Source organism: Trifolium pratense, linkage group LG1, assembly GCF_020283565.1.
Source record: "Trifolium pratense cultivar HEN17-A07 linkage group LG1, ARS_RC_1.1, whole genome shotgun sequence".
Classification (NCBI taxonomy): domain Eukaryota; kingdom Viridiplantae; phylum Streptophyta; class Magnoliopsida; order Fabales; family Fabaceae; genus Trifolium; species Trifolium pratense.
Window position 1 is genome coordinate 435,060 of NC_060059.1, and position 18,715 is coordinate 453,774.

The 18,715-nt window shown below is 34.4% G+C and overlaps 1 protein-coding gene across 2 annotated transcripts in view; it reads right to left on the reverse strand.

The window, feature by feature from the left end:
• Nucleotides 1–649: 649 nt before the first annotated feature.
• LOC123908754 (callose synthase 9) overlaps nucleotides 650–18,715 on the reverse strand; it is a 33,576-nt gene continuing 15,510 nt past the window's right edge. For both annotated transcript variants that reach the window (XM_045959478.1, XM_045959484.1), the window contains exons 22-52: nucleotides 18,259–18,345; nucleotides 18,019–18,104; nucleotides 17,479–17,503; nucleotides 17,172–17,266; nucleotides 16,798–16,879; nucleotides 13,667–13,830; nucleotides 13,426–13,546; nucleotides 13,115–13,212; nucleotides 12,890–12,977; nucleotides 12,634–12,794; nucleotides 12,454–12,563; nucleotides 11,277–11,411; nucleotides 10,938–11,009; nucleotides 10,685–10,862; nucleotides 10,448–10,562; nucleotides 10,053–10,172; nucleotides 8,964–9,079; nucleotides 8,786–8,869; nucleotides 8,582–8,694; nucleotides 7,707–7,759; nucleotides 7,468–7,644; nucleotides 6,976–7,023; nucleotides 6,477–6,635; nucleotides 6,119–6,232; nucleotides 5,956–6,044; nucleotides 4,718–4,876; nucleotides 4,317–4,419; nucleotides 3,014–3,133; nucleotides 2,226–2,276; nucleotides 1,958–2,140; nucleotides 650–1,120 (exon numbers count right to left, since the gene is read on the reverse strand). In XM_045959478.1, the coding sequence (XP_045815434.1) occupies nucleotides 884–1,120; nucleotides 1,958–2,140; nucleotides 2,226–2,276; nucleotides 3,014–3,133; nucleotides 4,317–4,419; nucleotides 4,718–4,876; nucleotides 5,956–6,044; nucleotides 6,119–6,232; nucleotides 6,477–6,635; nucleotides 6,976–7,023; nucleotides 7,468–7,644; nucleotides 7,707–7,759; nucleotides 8,582–8,694; nucleotides 8,786–8,869; nucleotides 8,964–9,079; nucleotides 10,053–10,172; nucleotides 10,448–10,562; nucleotides 10,685–10,862; nucleotides 10,938–11,009; nucleotides 11,277–11,411; nucleotides 12,454–12,563; nucleotides 12,634–12,794; nucleotides 12,890–12,977; nucleotides 13,115–13,212; nucleotides 13,426–13,546; nucleotides 13,667–13,830; nucleotides 16,798–16,879; nucleotides 17,172–17,266; nucleotides 17,479–17,503; nucleotides 18,019–18,104; nucleotides 18,259–18,345 (3,543 nt within the window). In that variant the 3' untranslated portion in view covers nucleotides 650–883. The remainder of the gene's footprint in view (nucleotides 1,121–1,957; nucleotides 2,141–2,225; nucleotides 2,277–3,013; nucleotides 3,134–4,316; nucleotides 4,420–4,717; nucleotides 4,877–5,955; nucleotides 6,045–6,118; nucleotides 6,233–6,476; nucleotides 6,636–6,975; nucleotides 7,024–7,467; nucleotides 7,645–7,706; nucleotides 7,760–8,581; nucleotides 8,695–8,785; nucleotides 8,870–8,963; nucleotides 9,080–10,052; nucleotides 10,173–10,447; nucleotides 10,563–10,684; nucleotides 10,863–10,937; nucleotides 11,010–11,276; nucleotides 11,412–12,453; nucleotides 12,564–12,633; nucleotides 12,795–12,889; nucleotides 12,978–13,114; nucleotides 13,213–13,425; nucleotides 13,547–13,666; nucleotides 13,831–16,797; nucleotides 16,880–17,171; nucleotides 17,267–17,478; nucleotides 17,504–18,018; nucleotides 18,105–18,258; nucleotides 18,346–18,715) is intronic.

Genomic DNA, 18,715 nt, shown 5'->3' on the forward strand with positions numbered 1-18,715 from the left:
AATAGCTTATAAGCTAGCTTTTAGCGAATAAGCTAGCTCATTAAATTAGTAGTGTTTGATAAAATTAGCAGTTGAGATAGCTTATAAGTATGAAATGACAAAAAAACTTGTAGTATTTTAATTATTAAATCGTATTTCCCGTGCATCGGGTAAAAGAACTAGTTATTTCAAATATGTCACTACCACGCTTATCAAAAAAAATAAAAAAAATATGTCACTACCACAATAGATTATTAAATACTTTACGTAAAAAATTAACCTAATACCGTTGTTTGTTTGTTGGGCACCAGTACTGTTTCTTATTTCAATTAATATATCAATGAGTTATTAAAATACTTCACAATATATTCCTTAAAAAAAAAAATACTTCCTAATATAATCGAACAGTGAAGATTAATAACGTAGAACTGATGGCCGCAGTCATTTAATACATTCGGCTGAACTTCAATGTAAATCAAGCAAATAGAAATCAAGCACCCCTCCTAAACAAACATGGGATTCTCTTCTTGGGGAGAGGGGGCGGGGATAATAGAAATCAAATGAAAAGGAAAGATATGAATTTGTCAACAACAAAAAAAAAAAAAGGTGCTATCTCAGCATCTATAATTAGGCTGTCCCAACATTTGTCTTTTTAAGTGCCGGATAGAAATTGGCTTCGCATAATGCAAAGAGAAATTCAAAAATGAAATTGCAAATATTACACTCAATTGTACACAAACTGATTAAATGGCAAGACTGAAAGAATGATTACACATCACTATTCACAATGCTAAAACGACCTTAAAAAATAATCTACCTTCAAAAATTACTGACTCTCCACTAAATGAAAAAGACATCATATATCATATATTTTGATTTAGTATATGGCATGAGTCAAGTACAACTATATCCCAGTATTGGGATTGTTCCCAGCAAGGATCAAAGAAATTTCTAACCCTCGGCTAAAAGCCTGGTTAAACATGAGGCGAGTTTGGAATGTTGATACAAATGGAAACCATGAAAAGAATGCAATGGGCACGAAGATGAGCATTCCCATGCCAGCATCATATAGGCGTGCAATTGACCGGATGAACTTCCATAGTCCTAGCCTTTTCATCACAGGCTTCCAAGCAGCAGCAATCTATACAAAGGATAATCAACATATAAAAATCTGAATGATGCTGCATGAGATAGTGTCAAATTTCGTGGCAGAAAATATTGGGACATGTGTGTAGGAATCTAGATGTCAAATAACAAAATAATCTAAATACTTTTAGGATCTATTTGATGGTCAATATCAGATAAAAATTGATAAGTGAGATTGAAGGAAGTTTTTATCAACGTTGCCAGTGAATCGGACATCAAACTGATGAAAATTATAGATCATATAATTCAATTGGTTTAGCCACGGTTGAATGTGATAAATAATAAATAAAAAAGTAATTTTTTATTTATAAAAAAAACGATTATATCAACCACGGTTCAAACTTGCTAAATCCGATTTGATATGGTTCAGATGTACCGTGAACTGTTGTTGAAGCAAAGGGCAGACTGGGCCAGCTTTCGGTTCAATTAGTTGAATCGATTGGTCTGGTCTGATTTTGACAACATTATTTTTACTTGTATTCTTCTACCAAAACACAGGGCATAACTAATAAAGGAGACATTTTTGTAATAATTTATCAACTGAAAAGAAAAATAATAAAAAACAAAACAAACACGACCTCAGTTTGCTAACTACCTTGAAATTTAAAAAATATATAAATTTGATGCACAAAGAATGAAACTACAATGAACGGTCCCAACTTTAGACTACTGATATTTCAAGCATCTGATCCAACAGCGGAAAGATAAAATAACTAATAAACACATGTTGCATCAGAGGAAAAGAGAACACTTATATTTCAAGCATGTAATTCAACAGCGGAAAGATGAAATAACTAATAAACACATTGCATCAGAGGAAAAGAGAACACACCGATAAAATTCCCCACCCAGTAGGAATGAATGCTAAAATACAAGCAAATATGTCTGGAACTGATAGGTCGGTTAATATTACTGCTACCACCAAACCAGCCAATGCAAACAAGAGTGATAATCCTTGTACAAAGCGCAGCAGAAGCTGGAAATTGACTGATATCTTCTGGCTAAAGGTGAATACCTATTGTGCAAGAATACAAGATAGCCTCAAGTCAAAATTAGCAACATACACATGTAATCTAAGACCACATAATTCAATTTGGCACCTTAAAAAGAATTATTAGCACTGCCAGCACTACCCATGAGAATCCATACACCTGTGCAAAATAGCAAACATAAGCAATCAGTTGACAAACTAACCTGCACAAATTCTGCAATAGTGGTCAAATATAAAAACAAATAAACCATCTAGTTTGTTGTATGGTGCAAAAACTCTCGATTAGTTTCTATTGTTTCCTGTTTTTCTTTTTACAGAATTAGTTTTCCTTCTTTTTTTGTAACTAGGACAGATTTCAGATTTTTTGACAGTCCAGCACTTACTAGAATGTCCATGCATTAGTCTATATAATGCATATCATAAGACATAATATGAATCATTGGAAATAAAGATTCCATACATTAACAAAATGTGCAGCCACACGTGTAATATTCCATTTGTCGTAGTATGCATTGGAATAGGTTACACCCACGTGTTGTTAAATGCAAAGACATCTCGTGTCATATTCCATACATTACCAAAACAGCCACGGCATATCAGCATGCTGTGTGGTTGAGGCTAAGGCTAAGCGGTTACCTGGGCAAGCACTACTACTAATGAAACCCAAATTTTTGTTGCTACTTTTGCCAACGCAACTCAGGTGAGTTAATCAGCCTTTTTGGGGTGACTTTCAAGAGTAGGGTATGGTGCTTTACGGAGAAGGAAATGATACCAACTCTTTTAGCATAACTTCACGATTTTATATAATTTCCTTTATTTAGCAGTTGGAAACAAGAAAATAATATATTTAAAACTAGTAGAAATTTAAAAGGGCAAACAGATGAAATATTAGCATACCGTCAATGAAGTATCCGTTCCTTTCACGTCAAGCTTGTAAACAATACCATATTGAAAAATGAAAAATCTCAGACTCAGGATGGTCTCTGCTATCCTTGAACCGAAGCTCCTGATATGAGCCTGCAGATGAATAATTGAAAATAGTTTAGCTTGTTATCGTAATTGGTCTCTTTTTTTTTCTTCTGACAGGGAACTCTTAATAAGTCAACTATGATGAGTTAGTTAACCCCATAATAGCTTAGCTCCTATCAATTTTTTCCATAAATGTCTGCCATTAACCCCATAATGCATCATAATAGTCCCTTGTCCATGCGCATGAAAAAATATAAGCTACAGCTCCCTTCAGTTGCACACTACTCAACCGAAGAAAGAGGAATGCCTACTTCAAAGATAGAATGGTCTTGATAAAAAAAAAAAATAAAAAAAAATATTAGTGTGGTGTTATTGTTTCAAAATAAATATGGTATATTTTTTAATTTAATCCCTCAGATTGTGTATCCCAGTAGGTTTAGAAACGTGGCCTTTTCCTAGATTGCAAAACAATGGAATATGAAAGATAATAAACCTTTTGGTCTTTGTAATTTATATCAATTTTGGCCGTAATAAGATCACACTAATCTTTTCTTCCTTTTTTTTTGATGAAGACCACTCTAATCTTTCAGTGGTTTATAAACGTCACCTTTTCCTAGATTCCAAAATATACCATATTTATTTTGAAATAAGACCAGCGGTTTAGAAACGTCACCTTTTCCTAGATTCCAAAACAATCGAATTTGAAAAATAAAATTGAAACGACTTAAATAAATTTTTGGTCTTTATATCGATTTTGGCTTTAGTCCCCATCAAAAAGAAACCATGACCAGCGGCTAAAGTAGCCTTCTCCTGGATACCAAAACAATTGAATTCGAAAGATAAAATTAAAATGACTAAATAACTTTTTACTCCTTGAAAATTTATACCATATGCGGCTTTAGTCCTTCAAAAAGTTCTCATTGAATCCTTGAAACATAGGAACCGTTTTTGTGGAGTTGAGTTATGTCCAAAGCCCAAATTGAGTTAGGGACAAACTCGAACATGAATTAACTTTACAGGATCAAACTAAAACAATAAGAACATAAAACATATTTGTTATGTTTGATAGATTGAAACCAACAACGGTTTTTTTTAGGGAGTAAATCAGAAGGACTAAAGTTATTTACGCAAATTAATTAATTGTCCAACCAATATTTCTTATGCTTCATAGATAAAAAAAGTATAACAGCAAGAAATACATTTCAAACAATGTATGAAAAATATTGAATACCAGTTCTTCTTCCCACCAAGCTTCCCAGCTTTCTTCTCCCTTAACACCAATTCCACCTCTGTAAAGTAGCCAATTTGTCCAGTCTCGGAAGTCTACCACTACCCTAAAATACACAATAAGAGAGAAATTTAGTAGACATGAAACTTAATAAAGTGAGATTGATTTCTAGAAACGAAAAAAATAAATTATATTCTTGTTGACTAGCTTCAGAAGGCTTTGAGGTCTTATTTAAAAGTAGAATTAAGCTTGCCAAACAAGGCAGCTCCGCAGGTGTATAACTCTCTTCCGCCTATACAACAGAAAGCTAACTCCACGAGAAAATCGCATGCATAGAAGAACAATTATATCATAAACAACCATAACAACAGAGGCATAACAAAGGCAGCTTAGATAATACTTACTTTTGCCACTCAAATCCAGAAGGGTTGAATAAATATGGAGCAAACAACCAGGATAGAGCCATAAACCAACTGCTTACACTCAAAAGTATGTATGCCAGTGCACCACCATCATTATAACCATAAGCAAGATATACTATCAACAGAAGCACAACTTCCAACCTGACGACAAGAAGATATAGGCTATAATTATTCCATTCAAGGGAAAGGACAATAAGGAACTGCAAACTTTTAAGAGGATGATATCTACACAAGAATAATTTCATAAATAGTAGATCATAATGTTCCTTCTCCAGCGTTTATATGGGACAAACCTATAGAAGATTAAAGGCTATTCAAAGACCCACTAAATTGGCATGGATTACAGTTGAAAAAAAAAATACAATTGTCAGCTCGAGTTGTTCTGTTATTCAGTTAGAATATCTGCGATCAAGCAAGCTCAGTTAGATGGGCTTTCTGTTAACCATCAGCTAGTTAGCTAGGTGCACGTACATCCAGAACTTGATATCAGATAATCAAATCCAAAACTTCAGATAATCTCTATTTTTCTCTCAATCTCAATATTTACTCTCCCAAGCTTTCTAGTATTCTCCCTTACAACAAAGTATTCTATATTTTCCAATCCAAAGTAATAATTACTACAGAATCCAGCTTGAGCTGTACCTTTGGTCATTCAAACATGGGAATAACTTTTGCAATTCTGGAGCTAGAACCTTGCACTTGATTTCTGTATGGTTGAATGAGGAAGGAACGGTTAAATCCATCATTTAGGTTCCCTTCTCATGTATGGGAGTAAGTGTAGTAAGTTTAAGTTCTTTCTAACTGTCACTGTATTGGTATAAATACAAGCACAAGTAAAAGAAAACTTGGAATAACAGAAGCTATTGTTTTTCCGAATTCTCTCAATTAGATCTATTTTCTCTCAATTCTCTTCCACTATAATATGGTATCCAGTGCTCAGATCCATTGTTGACTCTTAGAATCTGGGTTTTTAGAGAACTGAAATAAAAAAATTGCCGAGAACTAACATATGAAAATAACAAGGATCTCAACACAAACCCTCACACAAGGACTCAACATACAAAGCACTGGACAAACAGATGGATGAACATACATCTTGTCACAACTAGACTTTCTAAGCTATTAAATGATTAGAAATTCGAGAAACATAATCGTAGAATGACAAGGACAAAAGATATTGCACACATGTAGAATAAACTTAGAGAAACAATAAGCCTTACCCTTTAACAAAATGGCTACGAGAGTAGAGTCTGTAATTTTCGGAAAATTTGATATGGCGGACAACAAACCCTCGGCCAGTCGCTTGATACTGTTGACACAGACATATTAACAATTATTATAAAAGAAATGGAATAAAAAGAGGCATAAAGTTAGCTCACAAACCCTTGCACCGCCATGAAGAATTGTCCTTCCAAAATAATGGGTTCTTGTACCCAAAGAAAAAGTGAAAAAAACAGTGCAGAGCTGAAACTGCATCGTGATAAAATTGACAACGGCCTGTGGAACAATAAAACATAATAAGAAAAAGTTGGCCTTTTCTCGAAGTATTGATTTTCACAAAACATCGTTCAATATAAAATTTCAAATTAGAATAAAACAATGGAAGAAAACCAGAGCAACTGGTTCTTTGTCATAAATTTTGAGAAGAAACACTGGCTTGGTACACCGTGTTTCCCATGTTTTCTTTGGTCACGATTATTAAGATAAAGACATACAGAGACACACACACACACACACTTACTCTCAAGAAGCCTTGTTCAAGAATGAAGCCTAAGACCATTGGCACAGCAGTGAAGATACCAATTTGGAAGAGAAACTGTGTATTCAAAGCAGCACTCAGAGCAGTGTTCATGGTTATCTTAGCCCTTTCTTCAATTGTTTCACCAACACCAGAGAGTGCCTAGAACAAAAATGTTTATTTATACACAAGTATGGAAATAAGTGTAGGGTTTTTTTACTTGTTAGTATTCACAGTGCGTAGGTATGTGAGCTGTGTTTTTGTACTATTCAGTTGTATGACCATTTAACAATCCAGCAAATTCAATAATATTGATCGCATGAAAAAGACCATTTAACACTCTTAGAGTTGAGAGTTAGGCCTAACTCAACCCTACAAAACCGGCTTGTAAGGTGAGGATTGCCTCTTACTTATAAACCCATGTTCAGGCCAACTCACATCCGATGTGAGACTTCTTAACAAAAAATACACAAACACCAAAGCATGAAGAAGTCCAACTTACCAAATAAGTTTTTCCATAAAGAAACGCATAAACTGTCAGCACTGTTAACTGCAAGATGATACAGGGGGAAAAAATCATCACATGAAAAAGATCTTCGACAATCAAACATACATGAAGAATCAAATTACACCGGTATAAAACTTGAGTAAAATAAGAAGGTCCGAATCAGCTTCTTTCTCAATAAATTCAGTCAACTTAAGGCTTCACCTCCTGAACCACATTTGGTTGTAGTTAAGAGGATTATCAAATACCTCAACGGTATTATTCAATATGGCCAGCAATTGTATCCTGTTAATCTTCTCGTCTTACATTGTAGGGTGTGTTGAATCTTATACTTGTGTAGAGACTTGGATCGGTATTATATGCATCTCCAAGTCAAAACTAATGTTAAGAATTTCTTGCTTCTTTATTCTTTTAAAAAATAATTTCAATTTTATCCCAAAGCATTTATCAATCAAAACAATAATTAAATGTGACACATAAATGGCATACCATGGTACAAAAGTAGTATCCAACTGTTGTGAAGTAAAAAGACATCATCCGGAAGAAATCAAAAAGTTGCCCAAGTCTGTATATATCCCGACTCAGAACTTGTTCACCATTGCCACTTGAAACTTTCCCCTCAAATAGTGCAATCTGATTGAGGCCAACATCTCTTCCCTTACCAACCTGTACATTTTACCATTAGAGCTGGATCTGCAGAAGATACATCCTAAACTAACCAGACTCACCTGAATATATTCATGATGAGTAATGTTTCCTTGACGCAAGGTTGAATTGAATCCTGTGTATTTACAAGAATCCAAAGATGAAAATAATGGGAAAAATGGAAATAGTGGCAATACAAAAATGCATTCAGTTTAGGTGATTTGAAATTCATTGAATCATACAGAAATGAGGTAAGAAACATAAGTATAATCTACGATTATATATTGTCAATATCAGCCATAGAGGCCAATATTATGTATAGCATGAAGTAGTGACCCTAATGCACTACAAGAGATGCTATGGCATAGTAGTTTTGAAGAGCAGCCTGCTCCAGTGAAGTCCCATGTCAAAACCCGGTTATTCTCTCAATTTATAGCCATTCCCTCCTCTTTTGATTTTTTGGTCACTTTGCCCTTAATGAGAGGATACCTCCCACTTATACATACTTTTTAGGTCATATCACATCCAACGTGTGACTCTCATGCGAGACAATAAAACCTTTGCAATTCCCACGAGTCGAAATACAAGATGCTATAGATATCAGAACAACAAAGTGGGAAGGTGGAAACCTCTTCTAAAAAGGCAACAAAGAAATAGTCATCCTAAGACATTATACTTGACCTAATTTATTAATGCCATCACCACCAGCAATTTTTATAAGCATATTTTAAGTGGTAATATGCCTTTAATCATGGAATATGGTAATCTTTTGAAACAGGTCCACCTTGAATTACAACTATTATTCAATGAATTGTTCACAAAATAATTTTGAAGCAATTAGATTTCAAAAAAAGTTCAACAGTTTTAAGTGTAGAACGTGGCTATAGTACAACAGTGCAACACTTTGCAGCTTCACCAGAACAACCAAAATTCTATGAAGCAGAATCAACTGATATACCTGAGTAGATATCTTCACTAATATTGATAACACGGGAAGCCTTGCTGATACCACCACGGGTTATGTGGAACACTCTATCAAAAACATCAGGATGACCATAATGCATACGAACCCTGAACAGAGATCATAATTAACATATTACAGCTTCCCTTAATTTGGATATGGACAAATGAAATGATGATTTAACATAAAACATGTGCTTACTTCAAAGGATTTGCTAAAACCCGCTGACCCAAAGTCACAAAACTTGTTTCTTGATTGGACATGAATGAAGCCAAAGATGACACACTGTACAGTAACATGAAAATTTGCTCAAATATATATAAAGAAAAAAATTAAGTCAAAGAGGAATACAGAATCACAGAACTTAAGCTGCACATACCTTCCAGTAAAGACATGCTCTCTAACACCAAGTATGGTAGGAGCACGAAGACCATGATCAGAATGAAATTCCTCAAGAAGATTCCTCATCTTCAAAGCCTCCTCAAAATAGTTATCCTATAATAAAATACTATAAGCATAAAATAGTAATTTCAAAGATAGAGGGTTGTATAGATAAGAGAGAGAAAATCTCAAATCTGTACTTGTTATTTCTTATGTTCAGAATCACAATACAACAGAGATGCATAGTTAGCTCAGACTTAACTCTAAGAAAATAAGCATGCCCACCACTATCAGCTAATTGTGGTTTGAACTTACAAAAATTTGACGGAAAAAAGGTCTTCCTACATGGTGAACTTGACGAAGAGATTACATGGAATTGGCTCCTGGATATGGTGAACAAACTGCTGCCAACACTGTCTGTAAGCTAAAGACAGCATTATATGAGCTAAAACAATCACCATGACATGAGCATGGTTTGGAAGGTTTATTAAGATTAAGGTAGGTTTGGGACTCAAAAAACCAACGAGACAACACGCTAGTTACCAAACACTTTGAGTCAGGGGAGTATCTGTGTTATTGGTTTATGGATAACATCATAGTGACAGGTGGTGGTGATGAACAGGAGTAACAACTGTAAGAACATAATAAACCAATGAGACTTTATTGTGATAATAAATCTGCTATTAGCATAGCCCATAATCCATTGCAACATGATACACCCAAACATATTGAAGCTGACAAGCACTTCATCAAAGAAAAACTAGACAGAGGCCTCATATACACTCCATATTCACCTCCCAAGGTAACCTTTGCAGATCTTCTAACTAAGGGGGTTGAACAACAACAACAACAACTTTGAAAAGATTGTTTCCAAGCTGGGATTGATAGATATCAATTCACCAGCTTGAGGAGTGTTGTAAATAATGTATATCTGTAATTACTAGTAATAATTGTATTCGGCCCATTAGGTTTAGAATAGTCTATTTAAACAAATTAGTACATGTACTTTATTCATAACTTTGAGATATACATAAATAGGGAATACAATAAAATACTTATTCATGTCAACTGTAAAATCAGCTATCACCTGATTCATGTCAATTGTTTGAACTGCATTCCCACGGGTAAATATAATTGCATGATTTTGATTCTCGGGCTTCCCTTCACCAAGTTTGGGATTTCCAGGTAATTTCACCGAGTATATTTCCTATGACATCAAAAGGGTTTAATTAAAGGAGTGAAAATTTGCACATGAACTGTGATACTAAATTAATCACAAATGTAAAAGTTGCACAATTATGGTGAGAAAAAATATTAGAATTTAAAACAAATTGATTGACCATCAACTGATTTTCAAAAAATAAGAAACTAGCCTAAGAGGTAGATATAAAAATGTGGCTAGCAAGTGAAAGATGAAAACCCTGGTAAGAGAAAAGATTGTGGAAAACACTGAAGTGTGTAAAAAGTACAGAAGAATGGCACCTTGTCTTTCCCATTAATATCAGCTTTCACAAGCTTTGAGTAGTATTCGGTGTTCACTTTTCCATCTCTTAAAGTTTCAACAACGTCAATGAAAGCAACACGAAGAGCTTCATTTCTAAAAGCACAAATAATTGAAAAACTAGATGAATTTGTAGACTTTAGCATTTGAATAATGAAGAAAATTAAATAGAAAATATCGAAGGCATACAAATTTCAAAATAACATTGCTGAACTGACCTTTGCATAAGTAAAGCAATATCAACAGCCTCAGGCTTTTGCTCCTCTTTCTGCTTACCATAAATTTGGCATGTCACAACATAAGTGAATTTCAGATCCGCCTGAGCACGTGCTTCAGGGGATAAATCAAAGCCACGTGTATCAGATACTTCATCAAAACCAAGTCCAGCCTCCAAATCTAAGCCATCACAAAAGAAAAATATTACAAGCATATAACAGCAGGAAAAAAAAGGGGTTTAATATCTCCCCTTACCAACACCAGCTGTAGTCCTCTCCAAATAGGTCTGAAGCATGAGAGCCTTCCTATAATACATCATCCCCCGAACTGCATTTCAAATTGTAAAGAATAGAAAATAAGCTAATTCATTTTTCATGATAATGTAAAAGGAGTCTTTGAAAATCTGAAACCATGAAACAATACAGGAAAACAATATGTACAGGAATAGACTGTAAATTGAAGAAAACAAATTTGATTGCAGCAAGTAGATCTCAAACATTTGATGCAACAGAAGAGACTAAAAAAGTGACAAATAAAACATGGAAAAGAAAAGGAAGTAAATCATGTAAGGAAGCAAATATATTCAAACATTACCAGTTCTGGCCAATGTTTGCCCCCGATAAGAAGCCCAAAAACGCAGTTCAAGAATATCGCTAGGACTATCGAAAAGATCAGTGTCAGTTGCATTTTCATCACGGCCGATCCGGGCAAGAAAGTTTTTCCACTCATCTGCAGTGAATTAAATTAATCACGAACTGATAAATAACAGTGGAAAAACAAAGAAGTGCACAAACATGTGTATACAGTAGATCCGACATTAGGAGGCAACAAAAATTATTTAACTACTTGCTGGGAGCCAAAACCAATCCTATTATACAGATCAATTATAACTTTTCAACATTGCAAAAGGTACAAGGATCAACAGATCAACTAAACCAGTTTAATTTCAGGTGAAATCTGCCGAGCCCTCCTTTGAGCTCCAAAAAAATGAAAATTAATTTCAACAGCCAAAAGCAAGCCAGCAACCATCTCAAAACAGATAATAAATAAACAAATCGATAAGATCCTGCTAACCCAAAAGTAATTTGTGCCAGCGATTGGAAGGAACCAGGGCAGATTCAGGAATGACAAATATTTAAATTTTGTTTTATCCCACAACCCTGAACATAATAGAGCTTCCCCTATATCAGCAAAAAAGAAAACGGAGAAAATGGATTTAAGGTAATCAGGTTATCCCTTCTCCTTCAAGTGTGAGGAAAAGAATTAATTAAAGCCAGCTAGACCACAAGTAATTAGGTCGCCCCATTTAAGCCAAATGGTAAACCATCACATCTTATAGCCGTTAAAGTAAATAATTGGGTCGCTATACATTTCTTTGGTAGGAAACTATGTAATTAAGGTCTGTGGCACCCCGATGATTCCACAAAGTATCCCCACAAGCTTAAGTCCTTCGCCCCTCGCCAAGAATGCATTTTGTAAGGATCAAACAGTGATCCTCCATTACAACCTCAACACTGCTTAACCAATACAGTCAGACTCATTGAGTTTTTAAATGAGAATGAGAGAACAAAATAATTGGATCTAACCAACATGGAAGTATTTCAACCAACCAATATAATAGTGTTCAGGCTTAAATTTCTCCTGAAAACAGTTAACATAGATAAAGCAAAGATAGAGCCAACCAGATAAATTTCAATTGATCTGCACTAAATCTTGTAAGCCATCAAGTATGATCTGATACTGTGATTGAAACCAAATAAAGTAAAACTACCTGGAAATATCTTCTGAAGGTAGAACAAAATTGAAATTCCATCTTCATTTTTCTTTTGGAGTTCAGCCATGCTATAAAGCACAATCTCAGAATAGTAAGGGGTGAAAACACTGCACCATCAGAAGAAAAGATAAGCACAGAAACAACAAATAGAATAATTCCTTAAAAAAAAATATTTACCTAAAAGATAACATTTGTCGAACTGCCTTTGCACGAGGCATCTTCATAAAGAGTGAATTTGCAAAAAACTCCAGCCTTCGCCTAGCCTCAAGATTTCTAGGTACGCTGGACGCAGAGTCTTTGATAGTCAGCAATGAATATAATCTTTTGACTTGCATTCTCTGCATATACTCAAAGTTGGTAAACTCGTAGTAAGGTATAACCCTATTTCTTTCTACAATGCACATGAATAAAGAAAAATTTGTTAAGAGCATACCAAGTCTGCATTTGGCCATTTCAACTTTTGAAACAAATGCCCTTCATCTCTAGCTTTAGTCAGTAAACTCCATGTGTCATAATTATCCCTAAATAAAATAGAAAATCTACATTAATCTGATAAACAATGAAATGAAGGGAGAAGGATAGAAATGTTGACAAAATCAACGGGGAAGCCTATTTCAAAAAAACAATATATAATCATATAAGAAACATTTCAACAAACCTCATATTCATAGAAAGGACATCATATCGTACAACATCATAGAGATCCTGAACAGCCCTAACTGCACCTTTTTCAAGCTCAGGTGTTTCAGTCTCTTTCTGTAAGATGTCAAAACAAAGATAAGTACACTCCAACTGTTAACTTCCAACTAAAAGAAACCAAATTAAAAAGAAATACATCCAACAATAAAAACTTCCCCAGTAGGTGAAGTTAACTCAGAGGAAATGTTATCCCGGGGTAATTAGTTTCTTTTGTACAAAAATGCATTGATAAACACAATAATAGAAGAACTCAAAAGATTAAATACAAACCAGAATCCCCATTAATGCAGTTATTCTAGATATCACAACAGCCAACTTATTTAGTCGAAAGTCCACATGAATACTCCTTTTTGTGATACTAGCATTAATATCATCATATACCCTTTCAACCCTGGTACAACATTAACAATTGCAAATGAATGACAACACATCCGGCAAAATATCAAATACAAAGCTCGTCATAGAATGGAAACATTGTACCATGCACTACAACATTACAGCAGTTACATACCACATCCTTCCTGCATCATCTAATACTTCTGTTAGAATGAGTTTAATTGCATAGTAACACTCCTGAACTGCATACATCATATAGTCATCGCGTGAAATCCTATCCCACAGCTCATCTTGAGTATCTTTATTACTCTCAACAACAATATCCCTAGCCAAAAATATCTACATAATTGTGCACAATAACTAATCAGTGAAACATAACAAAACATAAAATTAGCATATTAGAGTATAGTAAATATAGATTTGTAGGTTAACTGTTAGCTGTGAACCTTGTGTACACAACAAAAAGTGTTGTGTCATTTCTCCCATAATAATTAGTTAGACAGTTACTTTGTCGAGTTCATCTAGCTGATAAAAAAAAACCCTATTATTATGTACGCATTCTGTTACATAGTAAACAATTCTCTCAAATAACACAAAATCTTAACATTCAGATTCTGTCTTTTTTCTCTCTAAACTGAGTTTATCAGAGCACATGTAACAAGCAAAGGCCGCATAAAAGTATATGAAAATATTTCGTGATAAAATGCATGATTACTCGTAGAATTTGGGCCAGGCTTAATTCAACCTCAAAAGATAGCTCAAGAGGTTAAGGTTGCCCAAGCCTTATACGTACTACTTTGGCCATATCTTAGTCAATGTGGGAATTCATCATGCCACCTAAAGACCACGACCAGACAACTCATACTCTAGCCTCGACAAATGCAGGTGGCCCTAATAGAGATCACAACAGACTCTCATGCCCATGATTAGAAATTTGAACGTGGACTAATGTGACTGACCCATTAACATATCTAAGATAGATTCTAATGCCAAGTTGCAAATTAAGAATGTATGACTAGCATTTCACAACAAAACTTTAGAATGCATTTGATTTTACCCAATATTACCAGAGCCTGTCAGAGCCTGCCAGAGATCTATTAATAGGCCAAATGTATCATCCATGCACCAAGCCAAATAGGGTTTGGTGAGAGACAATGAGAGTATCAGAAAACACCCAAGACAACATTGGCTAGAGATAGGGCCAAAACAAAGCTTATAAAGCCAAGGCTATCCTATCCTCATCTTGCAAGCTAGCTTTGTGGGGTTTGGATAGGTCCATAATCTAGTATGGTATAATAGTCTATCCTGAATCAGTTAACAAGTCAGTTGTATTACCCGCACAGCAGAATCAACAGTGCTAGGCGTGACGTGGTAAAACAAAAACTCATTGATAACTCAAGTGCTTTATGATCAGCACTTTCAATGGTTTATATCCATGCTAAGTGATCCAAAGCTGTTTTGAAATTATTGTGGTTTACACTTGTTTTGTTGAGAAAACTTGCAAAAAATCACTTTTAATGTTAGTTAACAAGCTTTGCAACATCAAAATAATTGATTCCCACTTATGTGTAATTGATCATTAACGTCATAAACAGCCTTAATTGATTATCTTGCTCTGAAAAATGGGTATACCAAAATTCATGCTGTGCCTGTACCAGTACTCATGGTATTAGCATGGCAATAAAACCCATACCCGCGGGTACCCACCCAAACCATACCCGCTTTGACGGGGAAAATCCGAGTTGACTGGGTTTGGGTTCGGGTTTGGGTTTTCCCCGATTTCAAAAGATGGGTTTGGGGCGGGTAATGGGTACATTGATACCCACCCCGAACCCGCCCCACTTATACTAAAAATTAGATTTCACCTCTTTTAAATTAGAAACACTTAAACAATCTCTTAAATTACGTTCATATATTTATTTTTTATTTTAATTTGAGTATTAAACAAACCATTTTCTCTTTTTTTTTTCTTTCTTTATTTAAAAAAAATATTGTTGAGAGAAAATAATTTTGGACATTTAACTTTTTTTTTAATAAAAAAATACTAAAATATAATCTAAATTCATGTGGAAAGAGGCGTAATGGGGATACCCGAAACCCGATGGGGATACCCGATCCCCATTGGGTATGGGTTTGGGGTTATCATTTTTATCCCCGCTCGAATTTGGGATGGGTTTGGGGAAACCCGAACTTTATGGGTTTGGGTTTGGGGAGGGCAAAACCCGTCCCCGCCCGCCCCATTGCCATGCCTTACCTGTTAGAATTTATAGTCTAACACTACTGACTACGTACCAAAATCACTTTTTATAATAAAAAAAAATTAGGTACTCCATTTGGGTACATGTGGATGCTTTATTAGTACGTACTTGTGGTCTGATAAATAAATATTTGTTTTTTACTACAAAAAATTATAAAATTTGGTTTTCTTTTTCTAATGATGTTAATACTTTCCCTATTATATTGTATGTTATTTTTCTACTTTTTCCTATGTAATCCCTCCATTTCTTTTTAGTTGTCGTTTTAAAGTAATTTACTCATACCAAGGAAAATGATAAATTGTTACTTTTAATGAAATTATTTGTCTTCTTCTATAATACCCTCAATTTATCATCTCATTCCACTTATTACTTTCTCTGTGATAAATGCTCAAAGGTATTATTGACAAAACAATAATTAATGTGGCATTGAAATTTGAAAATGACAAGTAAATGTGGAACAAAAAAAAAAACTACAAATGTGGCAAGTAAAAAGGAATTGAGGGAAGTAAATAACATTTACCCAACTCATGTTAATCTTCTTTCTATCCCATTTTAATTCTATGAAAAATTATTCCTTGTATATCTTGTGTTGTACTTCATTATCTCCATCAATCTAACTATTATTACATTCTAAATCTTTTCAAATGGACTTTAAACTATATGGTTTGTTTTCTAAATTGTATGAGTATCAACTTGTTTATAGGGTTCAAAGCAAAAGAGAACAATGTTTTAACATTTATGGAAACACTTTTGTTCTAAATAATCTTGTGTGACTCCTTGTGTCATTCTTGTGAGGTCATAATGCTTCACCTAGTATTATCAACTCTAGAGAGAATGATTGATTTTACTTTTATCTACTAGGATCAGGTACGCCTTAGTTTTGAACAGGGTGGAGCATCTCTATTGATGTTGTTCGAGGTGAGAAATCCTTGTGTTTATAATAGGCGAAGTTTATGAAATCATACAAAATGTCAATAAAAAATTAATGATTTAATTCAAGACAGAAAATGAGCTTGTAATACAACCGAGAATGAAATATCTAAAATACCTTGCTTGCAAGTAGAAAGAGTGGCCACTGAACCAGAGGAATATCTCCAGAATTTCTAGGCATTAAAAGCAACTCCAGTTCACTACAAGCAAGGAAAAGATGGCATCAATAACCCACAGTTTCGTGAATTAAACAGACTCTGATACCAACATAAAGTTGAATAATAATATATTTGTTGTATAAAAGAGAAAGGAGCATACAATATAATACATATGGCGGAACCTACTTCATTTCTAAGGCTAGGGAACATAACAATTAAAAAGCGAATAGAATTTAAACAAATAAAACAATATCTCAACAGCATGCTGGGTATCAGACAAGAAGTGGAAACAAATAAAGATACTAGAAAAGATATAGCAGGTCCCATGACTAACAAGTTGGTTATGTAGTCTTCCTCCCTTAGATTTCTTATAATCTCATTCCAAAATGGGGAGAACCGAGCAGCATCAACCTTGTTCTTTTCAACAACCTTCAAAGGAACGGTAAAAGGGTAAGTATTATTCCTCGACCTCAAAAAAGATTCAGCCCACATGAGAATTATACACTATAAACTTGCGATCAAATACGAATAAATATATCATTCAGAATATGTCATTTGGAAGTTAGTAAACAAGTATCCTGGAACAATCATATCAATTTAAACCAATCTAATTTCTCCAGTCTCCCTAGCTAAAGGCAGACCTGAACAGATGACAGTTGGGCACTCCTGCAAACAAGAGAAAGAAAAAGTACGTAAGCTTATATATTTAAAAAGGCAACACAATTTGTGGGGCAAAACAGCAGAGAAAGGATATATTCCCAAACAACTATAGAAGAAACAGTTTTGCTATTTGCGGATCACGGATAATAGGGGTTTGTTCAAATGCCACTACAAAACAGTGTTATAGCGCAGTTATAGCAATTTAACAACACTGAGTAAAGATAGGACAAAATATAGTTTTACTTTTTCTTTTATTCTTGCATAATGTATGTGTATGGGCCTTATAGGCTTTTCGTTCCCTTCAAGTTTTTATTGATCTTTACAGATGTAACTAACTGCAGTTAGTTACAAAAATAGAGTGGGCACTGTCATTTACTCATTTTACATTTCATGAAGTAAATTTAGATTTTTCATACAGTGACATGTTTTCTCATTCTAATTTTTGCAGATGCTTTAATAGACGGCTATTCTTCCAACTACAGAATGAAAAATCACAATTAAAACAAGAAAAAGTCCCATACCTGTTGGGTAGAGCAACATGAAGAGTGTCCATAAAAGCTCCAGGAAACTGCTCAAAAAGTTTTTGCAGCGCTTCCAGTGACCTTATCTGATAATCATATGCAACCAAGAAAATAAGAATGCTAAAAAACTTCATCTTAACATGTAGAGAAGGACGGCACCATCAGCAGGTAAGAGATATTAATAATAACAAAGCACATATATTATTAAACGGATTTACAGGTTGGTCAATCATTACATACCTCTCCCAGACGAGCTCTTGCTCCAAGCAAGAATCCCCAGACAGCGGATACAAGTGTGTAAAACACATATATGTCCAAAAGATAAATCTGAAATTGAAAGAACAAACAAATTGGAAACAGCAACCAAAACACGTAATAAAAAAACACAAAGAAAAATATAACATTGTGACAGTTTAAAGGTAATACTAATAAATAATCGATGACGGAAAACGATTAGAAATCAGTGTATAACCAGAAATACGAACTTATATAGGTTTTCTCAATCAGAAGCTTCTATATTATTTATTAACTACCAAACCAGAAAAAGACAACCATCAGTACTGAAAATGTTCCAACTCAATATTAGTTCAACACCTCTTAAAATAATATGATTATTTGAGGTACAACTTACAAGAGCTAAGCATGTTTTTCAAGATATAGCTTTCAGCAGAAAAGCTTGTTTTGAGTGCAAATGAAC